Raw genomic sequence first — 18,738 nt, 5'->3', positions numbered from 1 at the left:
TACTGTCAGGAAGTGCTATCTTACTGCTGAAGAGGCTGCAGATTTTATTGACATTTTAACTGATATCCCCCCAAATGTTTTACAGTCCTCTTGTGATTTTATTGTCAACAATTTTAACAGTAAACTTAGGTCAGCTCTGGACACTGTGGCACCAATAAAAATGAAAAATGTCTCATCAAACCCAAAGCCCCCATGGAGAAACAATAATATCACCAATCTGAAAAGAAACTGCAGAAAAGCAGAACCGGGGTGGCGAAAAAACAAGCTGCAAGTTAATTATGAAATATTCCGTACACAACTGAACATCTACCACAAAGCAGTTAAACAAGCAAGAAAGAAACATTTTTCTAAACTAATTCATGACAACCAAAATAATCCAAAAATTCTGTTTACAACAATAGACTGTTTAATCAACCCTGTTTTTAACCAATTTTACAACCCAGATTTGTCATGTGAAGACAGTAAAATAGATTTTATCAGATCAAACCTTTTACTTTCTCGGCCTTCTAATTTTAATTCTTCAGGATCTTTGCTTTTAAATGAGGAAACACTGGAGAGTTTTGTCCTGGTTGATGCTGAGATGCTTGATAAAGTTTTTAAACAACTTAAGCCAACTACCTGCCTTTTAGACCCCATCCCAGCATCCCTTTTTAAAAACTCTTGTGACTTTTTTAAACATGACATTCTTACCATTTTAGATTATTCTCTTCAGACAGGTGTATTCCCCTCTGCTTTTAAAACTTCTGTTATTAAACCCCCTCTGAAAAAAAGCAATCTGGATACAGCCATAGCTGATAATTTTAGACCTGTATCCAATTTGCAATTTTTAAGCAAAATTTTAGAAAAGATTGTTTTAAACCAGTTAAATGATTTTATCAATTACAGAAATATTTCTGAACGTTATCAATCTGGTTTTAGCAAAAATCACAGTACAGAGACAGCTTTAGTTAAAATTGTTAATGACCTCAGGTCCAACATGGATAATAAATTATCTTCTGTTTTAGTTTTATTGGATCTGAGTGCAGCTTTTGACACAGTCGACCATGACATTCTTTTAAACAGACTTCGGGATTTTATTGGCATTTCTGGCACTGTTTTTAACTGGTTTAAATCTTATCTTACTGACAGAAAGTTTTATGTGAATCTTGGGGATCACTCATCCCAATTTTATGACTTGAGGTGTGGAGTTCCCCAAGGTTCAATTTTAGGCCCTACTCTTTTTAACCTTTATATGTTACCTTTAGGGAATGTCATCAGGAGGCACGGCATCAATTTCCACAGCTATGCCGACGACACTCAGCTTTATGTTGCCGTGTCTCCCGATGACACAGGGCCACTTGATGCCCTTTTTAACTGTATTTTAGTTATTAAATCATGGATGGCAGAGAACTTTTTACAGTTCAATAAGGACAAAACTCAGGTTTTAGTCATTGGTGCAGGGGGCAAAAGAGAGAAACTGGTCAGCAAACTCAAAGCACTATCTTTTAATCTGTGTCAACAGGCTCGCGATATCACAAAGAAAGCATTTTACCATTTAAAGAATATAGCCAGAGTGCGACTGTTTCTCTCTCAAGCCAATGCAGAGACATTAATCCATGCTTTTATTACCTGTAGAATAGATTATTGTAATGCTCTCCTTTCTGGTCTTCCCAAAAAGAATATCTCATATCTTCAGCAACTCCAGAGCTCGGCTGCTAGAATGCTGACAAGGACCAGAGAGATCACATTACACCGATTTTAAGGTCTCTGCATTGGCTACCCGTCTCTTTTAGAATAGATTTTAAGATTCTTTTATTGGTTTTTAAAGGTCTTAATTGTCTTGCCCCTTCTTATTTATCAGATTTGCTTATACCCTACGAGCCCAGTAGAGCCCTCAGGTCTTCAGGAAGTTCTCTATTAACAGTACCCAAAACCAGAACTCAAACTTATGGTGAGGCATCTTTTTATTACTACGGCCCCCGTCTGTGGAACAGCTGACCTGAAGACCTGAGGGCTGTGCCAAATGTTACTGTTTTTAAAAGCAAACTCAAGACCTACCTTTTTAGCCTAGCTTTTAAGTAAAATTTTAGTTTATCATTTTAAGGTTGTCTCTTGTAGGTTTTATCTCATATCTTAACTCTTAGGACTGCCTTTTAGTAGTTTATCCTTTATACAGTTTTATTGATCTATATTTTATTGTTCTTATTCTTATTTTAGTGTCCTCTTTTCTGTTTTTGTTTCATTCACTGTCACTTTGTTTTAAGATTTTAACCTAACCTCCAGTGTTCCTCATTCGGAGCTTTACAATAGCGTTTCCTCAGTGCGCATGTTCCTGTGGGTAAGGAATCCAATATATATGACACGTTTGCCAAAGTATGGACTACAGAGTGGGGAAGGGGGTGGGGGTACTGGGTGAGATGGTGGTGGGATGGGGGTTGTTTGTGTGTGTGTGTGTGTGTGTGTGGGTATTTTCTTTTATTTTTTTGTTGTGTGTAAAGCACTTTGTGCTACATTACATTGTATGAAAAGTACTATATAAATAAAGATTGATTGATTGATTGATTGATTTAAGGTCTTATCATATCAGGTCCTTTTGTTTCATATCTTATATCTCATCATGTTGTACCGTACTGTACTGTATCTTCTTATACCGTATTAAGTAGTGTCGTATTGTGTTGTATTATATCATAAAGTATAGGGTTTTTTTTTGCTCAATCAACCTTTCAAAATAAATTCATGTAGTTTCTGCATTTGTCCAGCAGATGGTGCTGTTGTCATTACAGCCATACACACGTGACCCACTCAATGTCCCACACCACCATACATAGACTATAATGCCAAAAGTATTCGCTCACCCGCCTTGACTGGCATATGAACTTAAGTGACATCCCATTCTTAATCCATAGGGTTAAATATGACGTCAGTCCACCCTTTGCAGCTATAACAGCTTCAACTCTTCTGGGAAGGCTTTCCACAAGGTTTAGGAGTGTGTTTATGGGAATTTTTGACCATTCTTCCAATAGTGTATTTGTGAGGTCACACACTGATGTTGGACCAGAAGGCCTGGCTCTCAGTCTCCGCTTTATTTCATCCCAAAGGTGTTCTATGGGGTTGAGGTCAGGACTCTGTGCAGGCCAGTCAAGCTCATCCACACCAAATTCTCTCATCCATGTCTTCATGGACCTTGATTTTTGCACTGGTGCACAGTCATGTTGGAACAGGAAGGGGCCATCCCCAAACTGTTCCCACAAAGTTGAGAGCATGGAATTGTCCAAAATCTCTTGGTATGCTGAAGCATTCAGAGTTCCTTTGACTGGAACTAAGGGGCCAAGCCCAGCTCCTGTAAAACAAGTTCACACCATAATTCCCCCTCCACCAAACTTTACATTTGGCACAATGCAATCAGACAAGTACCGTTCTCCTGGCAACCGCCAAACCCAGACTCGTCCATCAGATTGCCAGATGGAAAAGTGTGATTCGTCACTCCAGAGAACTCGTCTCCACTGCTGTAGAGTCCAGTGGCGGCGTGCTTTACACCACTGCATCCGACACTTTGCATTGCACTTGGTGATGTATGGCTTGGATGCAGCTGCTCCGCCATGGAAACCCATTCCATCAAGCTCTCTACACACTGTTCTTAAGCTAATCTGAAGGCCACATGAAGTTTGGAGGTCCGTAGCGATTGACTCTGCAGAAAGTTGGCAACCTCTGCGCACTATGTGCCTCAGCATCTGCTGACCCTGCTCTGTCATTTTACGTGGCCTACCACTTCCACAGTTTCTGTCGTTCCCAATGGCTTCCACTTTGTTATAATACCACTGACAGTTGACTGTGGAATATTTAGGAGTGAGGAAATTTCACCACTGGACTTGTTGCACAGGTGGCATCCTATCACAGTACCACGCTGGAATTCACTGAGCTCCTGAGAGCGAGCCATTCTTTCACAGATGTTTGTAGAAACAGTCTGCATGCCTTGGTGCTTGATTTTATACACCTGTGGACATGGAAGTGGTTGGAACACCTGATTTAAATTATTTGGACAGGTGAGTGAATACTTTTGGCTATATAGTGTATCTGATCTCACCTCATTGGTTAGTTCATCTTTGGACCCAACACCTGACTAAGCAGGACTAAATAGACAAAAGTTATCAACATAGATGTTTCAGTAGAATAATAAAAATAATCTCTGAGTTGGTGTGAGATTCATATTTTACACTAAAGGGTGTTTTAGGCTAAAAATGACAGCATACATAATACAGAATAAATCAAAGATGTTAATGTTTTTTCAAACGTTTTGTATGATATTACCAAAATCAAGATCAGACCTGATTAAAAATATCAAATATAAATGCATTTTGTAGAATTTGACCCTTTCAATGTCAGTTTAAGTGTAAAAAACACTTTTATTTCCCAGCCAGTGTGGCAGCTAGCCATTCTGAGCTTTCACAAGCCAGTGCTTAACAAATTTATTAGACCACCTGTCATATTTATCTCAGAGACTATCCAGCATCATGAAGTGCTTTAATGCGGACTCTTTCATTTTCAGTGAGCTCTCCATGTTTTACCATTTTGAACAGGAATGAGGAATTTCAAACTGAATCGACCCAAATTTGAGCCGGCTCACTGGGCTTCTCTGAGAGGTCAGAAATGAATCAAGCATAACATTCAACCACTAAAACTCATTTTTCTGTTCAGGAATGCAAGTAAATAACTATAATGTGACATAATAATAATCAAGAAATAATAATTAGCTTTACTGTTTTTTTCAGTTTTTTTTGTAAATCAGTAAATTTAAAAATTCATGGATAACAATAATAATTATATTTTAGCATTAAAAATATCATTTGGGTTGAAGAGCTTCTACATATTGGTGTATTAACCATTGCAGAAAGATAAAAAATGATTTTGGTAATTATCAATACTGTTAATTTAGGGCAGCTGTGGCATAAACCTTACTCTGGTTAGGGTTAGGGTGGTCTTATAAATTTGTTAAGCACTGTAAGTAAGGTTGACTATGACAAACTAAAATCGACTTAAGCCAACTTTTAACTATTTTTCACCCTAAAACTGATCAGCAGAGTTTGTGGTAGAATATAAAATGGGCATAAATCTGGCACTTTGCCATTATTTTGGGGGGAAATGACCCTTTATATGCAAATCAGCCTCAGTGCAATAAGCATCCACCTGTGTAACAGTGGTCACTAATAATGGCGCTGACGGCCGAGCAGTTAGAATAAAGCACCGGATGAATTCAGCACACCACAGTCTAGTGGGAGTCTTTGCATACCTGCCTTTGCATATTAACGTGTGAATTTTTATCTTTACTAAAACCATTAAAACAATAGTTTAGTCAGGACCACTTTGAAAACAACAACAACAACAACATTACTTACAGTCATAACATTTCCTTTATTATCTTGTATTGCTGTTATTTATGTTTAGTAGTGTAGCTGTTCTGGGATCATCCTGCCCTTCCACCAGCCTATGTGGAAAGCATCAAGCAGAACCAGCAGATGTTAGACATTTTTCTACATCAGTCAACATTATACACCTTATACTGTATATACATACATGATTCACAGTGTGGAACACCGACACGACAAATAAGGAGCATCTTCTCTGTATCCCACAAACAAACCCACTCTTCATCAAACCATGAACAGAGTTGAAAAAATCACCAACTGACAAAAGTATCCAAAGGTTTTTCCAGCAGAGGGAGAGTAAAGATGAAATCAGATGAAAATAAATGTAAAAAAAAAGTTAGGACAAACATGAAACTCCACTGTATCATCAACAAAAAGAACAGCTGTAGAGACATGAACACATGATAGGTATGTTTAAACTGATTTTCAAAAACAACATATTTACAGTTATGAAAGTGAGATTAAAGTGATCTATAGAGTAAATCCACTGACTGTTCAATTCAAAGTGGAAACAGTCACTGACATCAGTCAGTCTGGAGAGGGTTACAAAGAGTTATTCCAGCCAACCATGGTGAGAGCCATTATCCACAAACGGAGAAAACTGTGAATGGTGGAGTGACTGCCCAACCAAAATAACTCTACAGTATGTTCCCAAAAAACACAGGACTACATCTAAAGACCTGCAGGCCTCGCTGACTCAGTCAAAGTCCGTGTTCATGATTCAACAATAAGAAAGAGACTGCGCAAAAATGGCACCATGGGAGAGTTCAAGCAAAAAGAACACACCAAGGTTCGTCTCACATTTGAGTGGCCGAGTAAAAGCCCAGACCTCGGTCCAACAGAGAATTTGAGGTTGGACTTGAAAAGGGCCATTCAAGCCCTGATCCCTGTGAAACCTGACAGAGCTTGAGCAGTTCTGCAAAGAAGAATGGAGTAACAATGCAGCGCCCAGATATGCAAGCCTGACTGAGACCTATCCACACAGACTCAGGCTGTGATTGCAGCCAAAGGAGACTCTACTAAATACTGACTGAAAGGGGTGAATATTTATGCAGTCACTTGTTTTACACTACATATTTTTATCTATTTGACATTATTTATAGAAATCTGTTTTTACTGTGACATTAAGGAGGGTTTGATTGATTTTTTTTTGTCAAAAGGCCAAATAATCTTGGCCATGACTGATTTATAAAATCATCAAAAGGGTAAAACTTTTTTCCAGACACTGTAATTGTTCTGTTTTAGACTAATTCACTGCTCTGGTGTTGTTTCACTGGCTCTCTGTTTCAGTCCCAGTTTCATCTTAGTGAAACTATCAGTGACCTCCTTGCTCTGCTCAGCTGACTTTATGATGGACTTTCTCAGTTCCTCTTCTGCATCGGGGCTCGGAGTGACCCTGATGGTGTTCAGGATCGTCAGCATATCTCTGATTGTCTGAATGAGAGCTACGGCGGATCTTAGCGGTGCCATGATTACTTCCTTCTGCTGAGACTCTTGTCCTGAATCAGTCTGAATTTTCTGAAGCATCTTCTCCATTTCTTCCAGGTTCTTCTTGAGTGGTTCAACATTCTGCATTAACTCTTTCACCAGGCCTTCTACTCGATCTGCACCTCCTTTCTCTATGAATGTTGTGATGACAGTGTCAGTGATAAGAGCAGTGACTCCAACTATTGCTATGATGGCTCCCACTGTTCCTGCTAGTCCTGATACCGCTCCTACTGCCAGATCTGCTCCTACTATGAGGGCTAGCACTGCTCCTGCTGCTGTAGCCACTGCTACTACTACTGCTACTGCTGCCACTACTACTGATGCTCCACAGAGTATCATGAATGCATCGTCTCCTACATCTCCTCCTGCTGCTGCCCCTAAGGCTAGGATGACTTTCCTTGCCTCTTCTCTTGCTGCTCCTGCGGCTGTAGCTACTCCTGCTCCTGCTGCTACTACTGCTAGTAGCACTGCTGTTATTAGCAGCAGTATTGTGCCTTTTACAGCTCCTCCTAGCAACGCTCCTGCTGCTGCTGCTCCTGCTAGTGCTGTTCCTAGTGCTGCTCTTCCTGTGGGTACTGTTTCTGTGAAAGCTGTTAGCAGACCTGCTCCTGCTGCTATTACTGCTAGCAGCACTCCTACTATTAGTGCCAGCAATGCTCCTCCTGCTCCTCCTGTTAGTCCTGCCACTGCTGCTGTTACCATTAAGACTATCCCCCCAATAACAGCATAACTTGAGGCTCGGAGCATATAAACTATCATTTGCTCCTCTTTCACTTCATCAGAGATCGTCTTCAGCTCATCTACAATCTGCCTCATCCTTTGCTCTCTGCCATCATGTGACTTTATGAATGACTCTGATTCTAAATGGAGGTTTTTCATGGCATCAGAAAGATCAGGAGGAGTTTCTTTACTAGATCTCCTTCTCCTCACTGGTGCGGTCTCCATGTTCTGCAGGTCGTTCTTCTACAGTCCAATCCCACGTTTAACCCTGAATCTTTATTGGATCAGACTCAGATGGTGACGTTTATAGTCGTCCTCTCTCTGTGGACACACACAAACACATATACAGTCATGGACGAAAGTATTGGCACCCCTGGAATGTTTCCAGAAAATACACCATTTCTCCCAGAAATTGTTGCAATAACAATATTTTTGGTATACATGTTTCATTTATCTGCTTTGGAACAACACAAAAAATCTGAAGAAAAAGGCCAAAATTGACATAATTTTACACAAAACTCAAAGAATGGGCCAGACAAAATTGTTGGCACCCTCAACTTAATATTTGGTTGCACCCTTGGGAAAAAATAACTGAAACCAATCTCTTCCTATAACCACCAACAAGCTTCTTACACCTCTCAACTGGAATTTTGGACCACTCTTCTTTTGCAAACTGCTCCAGGTCTCTCAGATTTGAAGGGCGCTTCTTGCAACAGCAGTTTTGAGATCTCTCCATAGGTGTTCAATGGGATTTAGATCTGGACAAATCTCATTGCTGGTCACTTCAGAACTCTCCAGCTTTGTCTCCATCCATTTCTTGGTGCTTTTTGAGGTATGTTTGGGGTCATTGTCCTGCTGGAACACTCATGACCTCTGACCCAGACCCAGCTTTCTGACACTAGGCCCTACACTGCGGCCCAAAATCTTTTTATAGTCTCCAGATTTCATGATTCCTTGCACACAGTCAAGGCACCCAGTGCCAGAGGCAGCAAAACAAGCCCAAAACATCTTTGAATCTCCACCATGTTTGACTGTAGGTACTGTGTTCTTTTCTTTGTAGGCCTCATTCTGTTTTCTGTAAACAGTAGAATGACGTTCTTTTCCAAAAAGCTCTACCTTAGTCTCATCTGTTCACAAAATGTTCTCCCAGAAGGATTGAGGCTTACTCAGGTACATTTTTGCAAACTCCAGTCTGGCTTTTTTATGTCTCTTTGTCAGCAGTGGGGTTCTCCTCGGTCTCCTGCCATAGCGCTTAATCTCATTCAGATGACCATGTACAGTTGAAACCAGAAGTTTACATACATTATATAAAAAGGCACATAAACTTTTTTTCTCACTGTCTAATGTTAAATCAGATTAAACTTTTCCTGTTTTTGGTCAAATGGGATTACCAAAATTATTTCTATTTGCTAAATGCCAGAATAATGACAGAGATCATTTTTTGGACATTTTTTTATTATTTTCTTGAGAGTCAGAAGTTTACATACATTTCATTAGTATTTGGTAGCATTGCCTTTAAACTGTATGACTTGGGTCAAACATTTTGGATATGCTTCCACAAGCTTCTCACAATAGTTTGCAGGAATTTTGGCCCATTCCTCCTGGCAGAACTGGTGTAACTGAGCCAAGTTTGTAGGCCACCTTGCTCGCACACGCCTTTTCTGCTCTGCCCATAAATTTTTAATGGGATTGAGATCAGGGCTTTGTGATGGCCACTCCAAAACTTTGACTTTGTTATCCTTAAGCCACTTTGTTACCAGTTTGGCAGTATGCTTAGGGTCATTGTCCATTTGGAAAACCCATTTGCGCCCAAGCTTTAACTTCCTGGCTGATGTCTTGAGATGTTGCTTCAGTATTTCCACATAATGTTCTTTCCTCATGATGCCATCTATTTTGTGAAGTGCACCAGTCCCTCCTGCAGCAAAACAACCCCACAACATGATGCTGCCACCCCCATGTTTCACAGTTGGGATGGTGTTCTCAGGCTTGCAAGCTTCCCCCTTTTTTCTCCAAATGTAACAATGGTCATTATGGCCAAAAAGTTCAATTTTAGTTTCGTCAGACCACAGAACATATCTCCAAAAATTAAGGTCTTTGTCGCTGTGTGCATTTGCAAACTGTAATCTGGCTTTTTTATGTTTCTTTTGGAGTAATGGCTTCTTCCTGGGAGAGTGGCCTTTCAGCCCATGTGGGTACAGGACTCGTTTGATTGTTGATAACAACACACTCTTACCAGCTTCAGCCAGCATCTTCACAAGGTCTTTTGCTGTTGTTCTTGGGTTGAGATGCACTTTTCGGACCAAAGCACGTTCATCTCTTGGACATAGAAACCCGTCTCCTTCCTGAGCGGTATGATGGCTGGACATTCCCATGGTGTTTATACTTGGGTATAAATGTTTGAACAGATGAACGTGGCACCTTCAGGCATCTGGAAATTGCACCCAAGGATGAACCAGACTTGTGCAAGTCCACAATTCTCTTCCTGATATCTTGGCTGATTTCTTTTGATTTTCCCATGATGTTACACAAAGAAGCAGTGTGTTTCAGGTGTGCCTTAAAATACATCCACAGGTGTGCCTGTAATTAATTCAAATGTTGTCAATAAACCTATCAGAGGCCTCCAAAGACATGACATCATCATCTGGGCTTTCCCAAATTGTTTAAAGGCATAGTAATCTTAGTGTATGTAAACTTCTGACTTTGAAGAAAGTAATAAAAATTGTCTAAAAAAATCATTTTCTCATTATTCTAGCAATTAGCAAATAGAAATAATTTTGGTAATCCTAATTGACCAAAAACAGGAAAGGTTTAATCTGATTTAATGTTAGACGGTGAGAAAAAAAAGTTTATGTGCCTTTTTATATAGTGTATGTAAACTTCTGGTTTCAACTGTATGGTCCCAGCTGACACTTTTGCACCCCGAGTCTGCAGGACAGCCTGAATTTGTGTGGAAGTTGACTGAGGATGTTTATACACCATTCCAACTATCCTGCGTTGCATTCTTTTGTCATTTCTTCTCTTCCGTCCACGTCTAGGGAGATTAGCCACAGCTCCATGGGTTATAAACTTCCTGATTATATTACACACAGTGCACAAAGGAATCTCAAGATCTCTGGAGATGGTTTTGTAACCTTGACATTGTTCATATTTTTACACAATTTTGCTTCTTAAGTCCTCAGACAATTCTGGGCTCTTCTTTCTCTTTTCCATGCTTGGTGTGACACACACAGGCACACAACACAAAGGTTGTGTCAACTTTTAGACATTCTAACTGGCTTCAGGTGTGATTTCTAGGTTGCCAGCACCTGTTACTGCCACAGGTGAGTTTAAATGAGCATCACATGCTGGAAATAAAATGATTCACCCACAGTTTTAAAAGGGGGACAATCATTTTGTCTCCATTTTTTGAGTTTTGTGTAAAATTATGACAATTTTGTCTTTTTTCTTCTGTTTTTTTTGTCTGGTTTTTTTTTGTTTTTTTTGTTTTTTTTGTTTTGTTTTGTTTTTCCAGTGCACATAAAGAAAATAAAAATGTGTTTCCCAAAAACATTTGTAACTGCAACAATTTCTGGGAGAAATGGTGTATTTTCTAAAAAAATTCCAGGGATGCCAATACTTTCATTCATGACTGTATGATGATCACATGACTCTCAGTCAGCAGGTAGAAACACCTTGACTCATAAGCTGCTCTTGGGCAGTGGGTTTAGATGGATTTAGATATTGTCTGTTGATCCCTGATCCCTGCTGGGGTTCCTTTGCTTATGTTTCTGGTGGATTATTACTGTTTTTGATGTTAAGCACTTTTGCCCCATGAGTGAAGTTATTAACTGAGTTAGTGGCTTCTTCTTGGAGAAGGTGTCATGGTTCTTCATCTGTCTCTTTCTTCATTTGTTAATCAGCCACAGGCGTTCAACACAAGGTAGTAATTTTGATTAAATATGAAAAGTGCATTTTCATGTGTAAAATGTGCAATCCAGGGATTTACGTGTGAGAAATTAAACAGTTTGATTGATATTTAGGAATTGATGACATTTTACCATAAAAGCTGTCCACTGCTCTGTACAGGAAGTTGTCCCATTAATGGTCGAATTCCCGCCCACTCTGCAGACGTCAAGTGAGCTGTGTGGGAGCTGTGAAAAGGTGACAGGACAAATCTGATAAGAAACTTCTGGGAGAGAAAACAAACACCCCCATGCCAGCTCAGATGGATTCATGGATTGGACTGATCACCAGTCGTTCACAGGGCTGATCTGTAGAAACATAAAACCAGACACGCACACACTGACACCTACAGCCAATTTAGAGTCACCAGTTAACCTAATGAGCATGATTTGGGTGGTGGGAGGAACCCAGAGCACCCGAGAGAACTCACGCATGCACAGGGAGAAATTAAAAACTCCACACAAAAAGACCCTGACCAGAAAGCAAATCAGGGACCTTCTTGCTGTGAGGCAACCACCCGCTAACCCCTGCGCCGCCATGCAGCCCCAGATGGATTCAGTACATTTTTTTCTAATCTGATAAAAAAAAAAAGAGTCTGAATCAGGAAGTCAGAAACATTCAGATTAAGTCTGTCCCTGTGTCTTAGCTTTGCACCAGATTTATAAAAATGTATTTGACTGGTGTGTCTTCTTTCAAATTAAAAAAGCACATTTAATTGATCAGACTTTATTTTTGCAGCATCAATTCATATCCTAATTTAACTTTAACCTATTGATTATTGACTCACTCTAGAATTTAATAAAATGATTAAATTATCAGGAAAAAAATGTTTCCCTGCTTTGCCTGTTTGCGCCCCCCAAAAAGAGAATTTTCTGGTTATTGTTTGAGTTATCAGGCTTTATGGAAAAATGAACTTGTTATAGATTTTAAAAAATAAACAAGAGAACATTAGAAAGTTCAGGAACCTTTGACTCATCCACTGAGGTGTCTGTAGATCTCATAAAGTGAAATGAGACATGAGGGAGCAGTGGTGGACTTACTTTACATCACGGTGGAGGCAGGGAGAGGCTAAAGGATACTTAATCATGGCAAACAAAGCCACCTTGTTACAAAAGAAGAAAAGAATCCTCAGACTTCTTATATAGCTATAATTTCGTGAATCTCTGATGTCTGTACCATGTGTGAAGTTTCAATAAACATATCTTGGAAAAAACAGAAATGGGAAAGTGACGTCGAAACCTTCACTGGAATCATTTGACATATAAACAAAGTCAAGATTGTTCAGTAGTATTTAACCTCAGCATATTAACAGACAGGAACCCTAAGTTTATGAAAGTAAACCTGATCCTGTCCTGATCAGGGTATCTTCTCAGATTTAGATAGCAGAGGCTGTTTCTGAGATTTCCACCTCTCACTGTGAATCAGGGTTTACTCAGGATGAAACTCCACTATCAGGCCTTCCTGTTACGCAGACAGGAATTAAGGGAAGTGATCCCGACAGCTTTCTTAACCCAGATTACTGAGAAAGGTATTAACCCAGATTACTGAGAAAGGTATTAACCCAGATTAATGAGAAAGGTATTAACCCAGATTAATGAGAAAGTTATTAAACCAGATTACTGAGAAAGGTATTAACCCAGATTAATGAGAAAGGTATTAACCCAGATTACTGAGAAAGGTATTAACCCAGATTAATGAGAAAGGTATTAACCCAGATTAATGAGAAAGTTATTAAACCAGATTACTGAGAAAGGTATTAACCCAGATTAATGAGAAAGGTATTAACCCAGATTACTGAGAAAGGTATTAAACCAGATTACTGAGAAAGGTATTAACCCAGATTAATGAGAAAGGTATTAACCCAGATTACTGAGAAAGGTATTAAACCAGATTACTGAGAAAGGTATTAACCCAGATTAATGAGAAAGGTATTAACCCAGATTAATGAGAAAGTTATTAAACCAGATTACTGAGAAAGGTATTAACCCAGATTAATGAGAAAGGTATTAACCCAGATTAATGAGAAAGGTATTAACCCAGATTACTGAAATTGTTCTTAAACCACATTACTGAGGCCGTTCTTTAACCAGATTAGTGAGACCATTATTAAACCAGATTACTGAGACCGTTATTAAACCAGATTACTGAGACTGTTATTAAACCAGATTAGTGAGACCGTTATTAAACCAGATTAGTGAGACCGTTATTAAACCAGATTACTGAGAACGATATTAAACCAGATTACTGAGAACGATATTAAACCAGATTACTGAGACCGTTATTAAACCAGATTACTGAGAACATTCTTAAACCAGATTACTGAGGCTGTTATTACACCAGATTACTGAGAACGATATTAAACAAGATTACTGAGAACGTTCTTAAACCAGATTACTGAGAACGATATTAAACCAGATTACTGAGAACGTTCTTAAACCAGATTACTGAGATCATTCTTAAACCAGATTACTCAGATAGTACTTAAACCAGATTACTGAGAACGTTCTTAAACCAGATAACTGAGACCGTTTTTAAACCAGATTACTGAGATCGTTCTTAAACCAGATTACTGAGATTGTTCTAAAACCAGATTACTGAGATTGTTCCTAAACCAGATTACTGAGATCATTATTGAACCAGATTACTGAGACTGTTCCTAAACCAGATTACTAAGATCGTTCTTAAAACAGATTACTGAGACCGTTCTTAAACCAGATTACTGAGAACGTTATTTAACCAGATTACTGAGGCCGTTATTAAACCGGATTACTGAGAACGTTCTTAAACCAGATTACTGAGACCATTTTTAAACCAGATTACTGAGATTGTTCTAAAACCAGATTACTGAGATCATTATTGAACCAGATTACTGAGATCGTTCTTAAAACAGATTACTGAGACCGTTATTAAACCAGATTACTGAGGCCGTTATTAAACCAGATTACTGAGATAATTCCTAAACCAGATTACTGAGATCATTCTTAAACCAGATTACTGAGATCGTCATTAAACCAGATTTCTTAGATCATTATTAAACCAGATTACTAAGATCGTTAATAAACCAGATTACTGAGATCATTCTTAAACCAGATTACTGAGATTGTCATTAAACCAGATTTCTTAGATCATTATTAAACCAGATTACTGAGATCGTTCTTAAATTAAATTACTGAGATTGTTCTAAAACCAGATTACTGAGATCGTTATCACACCAGATTTCTTAGATCATTATTAAACCAGATTACTGAGATCGTTGTTAAACCAGATCACAGAGACCATTCCTAAACCAGATTACTGAGAACGTTATTGAACCAGATTACTGAGAACGTTTTTTTTAACCAGATTTCTTAGATCATTCTTAAACCAGATTACTGAGAAGATTCTTAAACCAAATTACTGAGATCGTTCTTAAACCAGATTACCGAGACCATTATTAAACCAGATTACTGAGACCGTTCTTAAACCAGACTACTATCAGCATCACAGCTCCATCAGCCTGCACTCTGCAGAATACTGCCATAACTTCATAGATAGGTGGTCTTTTACCTTGTTCACTCCACTGCTCATTTGTGCCCACTCCCTCACATCCAGCAGTGCTCAGTCCAGGTCAGAAGGAAGCGACAGTTAAGAGGGAGGTCGAGTTATCTGGTGCTGCATTCAGTTGCAATCAGATATTGTAGATTTACTTAAAGAAAAAGGCCAACGAGCTACAATCTGTCATTGCATTCAAAGCTGTCAGTTTGGGTTTAACACTAACACCTCTGCCTCCACAGACTATGAACTGGTGGATTACTGTGTGGTTAAATGGAGTCAGAAGAATGGATACTAAGCATCTATTTGTTCTAGTTCCACCTGAAGCAGACACATGTTCTGATATTTGTATGGAAGGAGTTCTGATGACAGTGTTGGCTATCTGGGAAGTTAAACAGAGCCCATGTAAACATCCTTATCCCATGTACAGATGCATCAAAAATTAGAACAAACTAAAAAAGTTCATTCCCCCCTAATTTAACTCATTAATTTTTGTGGTACAGGAGTGGATTCACACTGAGAACACCACACTTGTACTTTTTTTTTCCTGGACTGGTCTGTGTGGTGGCTCTTGATCCACTGACTCCAGACTCAGTCCTCTCCTTGTGAAGCTCCCCTGAGTTCTTGATTCTGCTTTGTTTAACAATACTCTGAAGGCTGAGCTCACCCCTGTTGCTTGTGCTCCTCTTTTTTTTTTTTTTTTTTTTTTACCACACTTTTCCCTTCAGTCATTTTTCGATGGATATGCGTTGATACAGCCTCTGAGAACTGCCTGGCCTTTCAGCAGTGACTTTCTGTGGCTTACCACATATGGAGGGTGTTAGTGATTGTTTTCTTGCCCATAGTTGTGGTTGTGTGTACTGAGTCAAAATGAAAGAGTTAAAGCTCACAATTGCCAAGAAATTGGACTTTTCCATAATATTCCGCTGTTCTGAGATGGTGATGGATTTTAGATTTTTTATGGTATAAGCCACAGCCAAGATGAAAACAACAAGCCCTTTGACATATCTCAGTGTGAACATGATGCATCTAGAACAGTGGTTCTCAGGACCCACCAGTATCTTTGAGACAAACTGTGACCCAAATTTCCCAAAATTTTCAACAATGAATACACTTTAAGTAAATAACAATGTTTCACTTAACCCTTGTGTGGTGTTCATATTTTTGTTATTCAGCCAGTGTTTGTGGGTCTAGTGGACTCGCTGCATTTGTGGGTTTTTAATTCAACATAATCAACAATTTTATGTTAAAATACTCTACAGATGTTCAATACATCCAAATTATAACCAATATAAAAAGCATTTATGTTTAATATTTGCCTTTGTTGGATCACATTTATGAATTAAAGTGCTACTCGTTTTTAGTTTGTTTTGTAATAAAATGTAATATAATCAAAATATGAGAGGAAAAAATTCAACAAATTTGCAAATTTTTCATAACTATTGATTTTTATCTGTTTGAACTTCAACAGAAATTTAACACATTCAAGTCAGTTTACAAAACAGACACTGAACGCATACAGTGACCAGGTCAGTCTAGACAACACAGCCTCACTGAACAGACTGCCTTATCATACCAGCTTATACGACACATGAGGGGCAGAGTTTTTTTTTCAAAGGCAGAGCCTTTGAAAAAAAAACTCGGAGAGTGATTGGATGAACATTTTGTTTGTCACATCTTTACAGGCCAATCAGAGCAACAAAACACGTGACATAGCCATAACCGAGGTGTGCGTGCGCAACTGTAGACATGCCAGTACACGACTTTTGTCAATTTTGACAAGAAAACAACTCAATGCTGTTCGTTTTTCTTCTTTTAACGAAGAAATGTCATCACAGTCTGATAAAACTGGTGCTTTAGCATCATCCACGTCAATCTCTTTTTGCCATAACTGCACCGGCCTGCTGCTTGCTTACTTCACGACTCTGCCGCACCTGAAAGTACTGCCCCTCGTCGCTGATTGGTCCTGTCACTTTCTAACCGGGCCCAAACAGTTCAGATGGGAGTTATGCAAGATGGATTCACCAGTGAGAAACAAGGAAACGGGCATATCCATCTGCTTTGCAGGGTTAGCAACTTGGTGCAGGAACGGCAGGCGCAGAAACACAAAATTCACACTTACACCCCACACACACACACACACACACACACACACACACACACACACACACATACACACAGTAGGCCCAGAAAGGAGGTAGACAGGGTACAAGGTACACAGGACCCGTACATCCTGTATGTAATACAAATGTGTGGGGGAGTATAAAGTGTGTAGTCACTGAAAATGTGTTCTGATATATGTTCTTCACAGAAAATGAGCCAAGGCCAATGAGTCTAAGTTTGAAAAAATAATTACTCATATCATTTTTTTTTTTATAAAAAAAAAAAAACTGGTCCCACAGACCCAAACACCATACAAGAGTTAAGATCTTGAAAGGAACAGGATTTATGACAGGAACAGGAGGCAGGGCAAAACTGACATGTTTTACACCCCTCGTTCCCCATGATAACGTGTCAATTTTAGCCGGTTTTCCAGTGATCTTGAGAAATGACTTCATTAACGTGGTAAAATCAGCTCTTTAATTGCAAGAAAAGGAGATGAATGAGTTGAAATACTGATAAAAACATTCAAATGTACCCATTATCACAATAAAATAGTAAAATAAACAGTATGGTTGCATGTTCTTCTGAAACTTTTGCCACCATTTTTTTAGACACATTCCCAACCCACTGAAACCTGCTCTGTGACCCTCTTTTGGGTCCCGATCCCCCAGTTGAGAACCACTGATCTAGAATATTTGTAATGGAATCAAAGGGAAAAATGAACTTTTTCATAATATTCTAATTTTTTTAGACATACCAGCCTACTTAACGTATGGATATTAACATACTTATAACTGAGACTTAACTACTGACGATGTTATTCTACTTTTCCTCACATTATTTGCAGCTATCTGATACTGACATTTAAGGATTTTAAACTTTCCTTGTATAAACTTTAACCTTCTTTGATTACTGTGGGGAATCTATCAACAGAAGTGTTTATTTAGTATTAGTGCTGTAAGATGACCCTTTTGCTGTCCAGGTCAGGCAGAACCAGGTGGGTCAGACTGGGACGAAGCATGCAAAAGCTCTACAGATACTCATAGCAGGAGTTATATGAAGTCATGTTAAATATGAGTCAATTCACATCATTTGAATCAAAATACTGGTCAACAGTGGGGGGAAACAACTTCCAAAAACATCAGCACCATAATCAGACTGAACCAAAAAGTGGTACCTTTGACTGTCTTCAGGGTGAAAAACTCCTGTTGGTCAAATATAAAATCCAGTGTTTAAATCCGTGTTTTCATTGACAGAATAGAATCTGATTAGTCGACTAAGACAGAGCAGAAACCTGGTCTGATGACTTATCAGACTTTGATGTTTGCTGTGGTTTAATACTTAATCTGAGGGATGGTCAGATTGCAGAACTTTCATTGATCCTGTTAAAGGGTTGATATGTAACTGGCCTGTAGTGTCTGCACATGCCATGTTTTATTTATTCTTTTTACCCCTCCTGGCCGCTTATAAACCAGGAGCCTGAGGAATCCTGTTGACAGGATCATCCATCGTCAGTCTGGGCCAGTGGTTCTCAACCAAAATTGTTGGCACC

The 18,738-nt window shown here is 39.0% G+C and overlaps 1 protein-coding gene across 6 annotated transcripts in view; it reads right to left on the bottom strand.

Annotated features, from left to right (window-relative positions):
* Positions 1-18,495, bottom strand: part of ggctb (gamma-glutamylcyclotransferase b) — a 32,063-nt gene extending 13,568 nt beyond the window's left edge. The window contains exons 1-4 of one of the 6 annotated variants that reach the window (XM_041794491.1): positions 18,364-18,388; positions 11,648-11,740; positions 5,551-5,660; positions 5,373-5,461 (exon numbers count right to left, since the gene is read on the bottom strand). Coding sequence is in view for 2 of the 6 variants with exons in the window: in XM_041794490.1 (XP_041650424.1) it covers positions 6,654-7,835 (1,182 nt within the window). In the remaining 4 variants the exon portion in view is untranslated. Of the gene's footprint in view, positions 1-5,372; positions 5,462-5,550; positions 5,661-6,526; positions 7,932-11,647; positions 11,747-18,363 lie in introns of those variants that run through there. The other 5 variants (XM_041794493.1, XM_041794494.1, XM_041794490.1 and 2 more) reach the window with 5 other exon arrangements.
* Between the last annotated feature and the right edge of the window lie 243 nt (positions 18,496-18,738).

This window comes from Cheilinus undulatus, linkage group 8 (assembly GCF_018320785.1).
Source record: "Cheilinus undulatus linkage group 8, ASM1832078v1, whole genome shotgun sequence".
Taxonomy (NCBI): domain Eukaryota; kingdom Metazoa; phylum Chordata; class Actinopteri; order Labriformes; family Labridae; genus Cheilinus; species Cheilinus undulatus.
The sequence above is the reverse complement of the archived record's forward strand: the minus strand, read 5'-3'. Positions and strand labels throughout refer to the sequence as shown.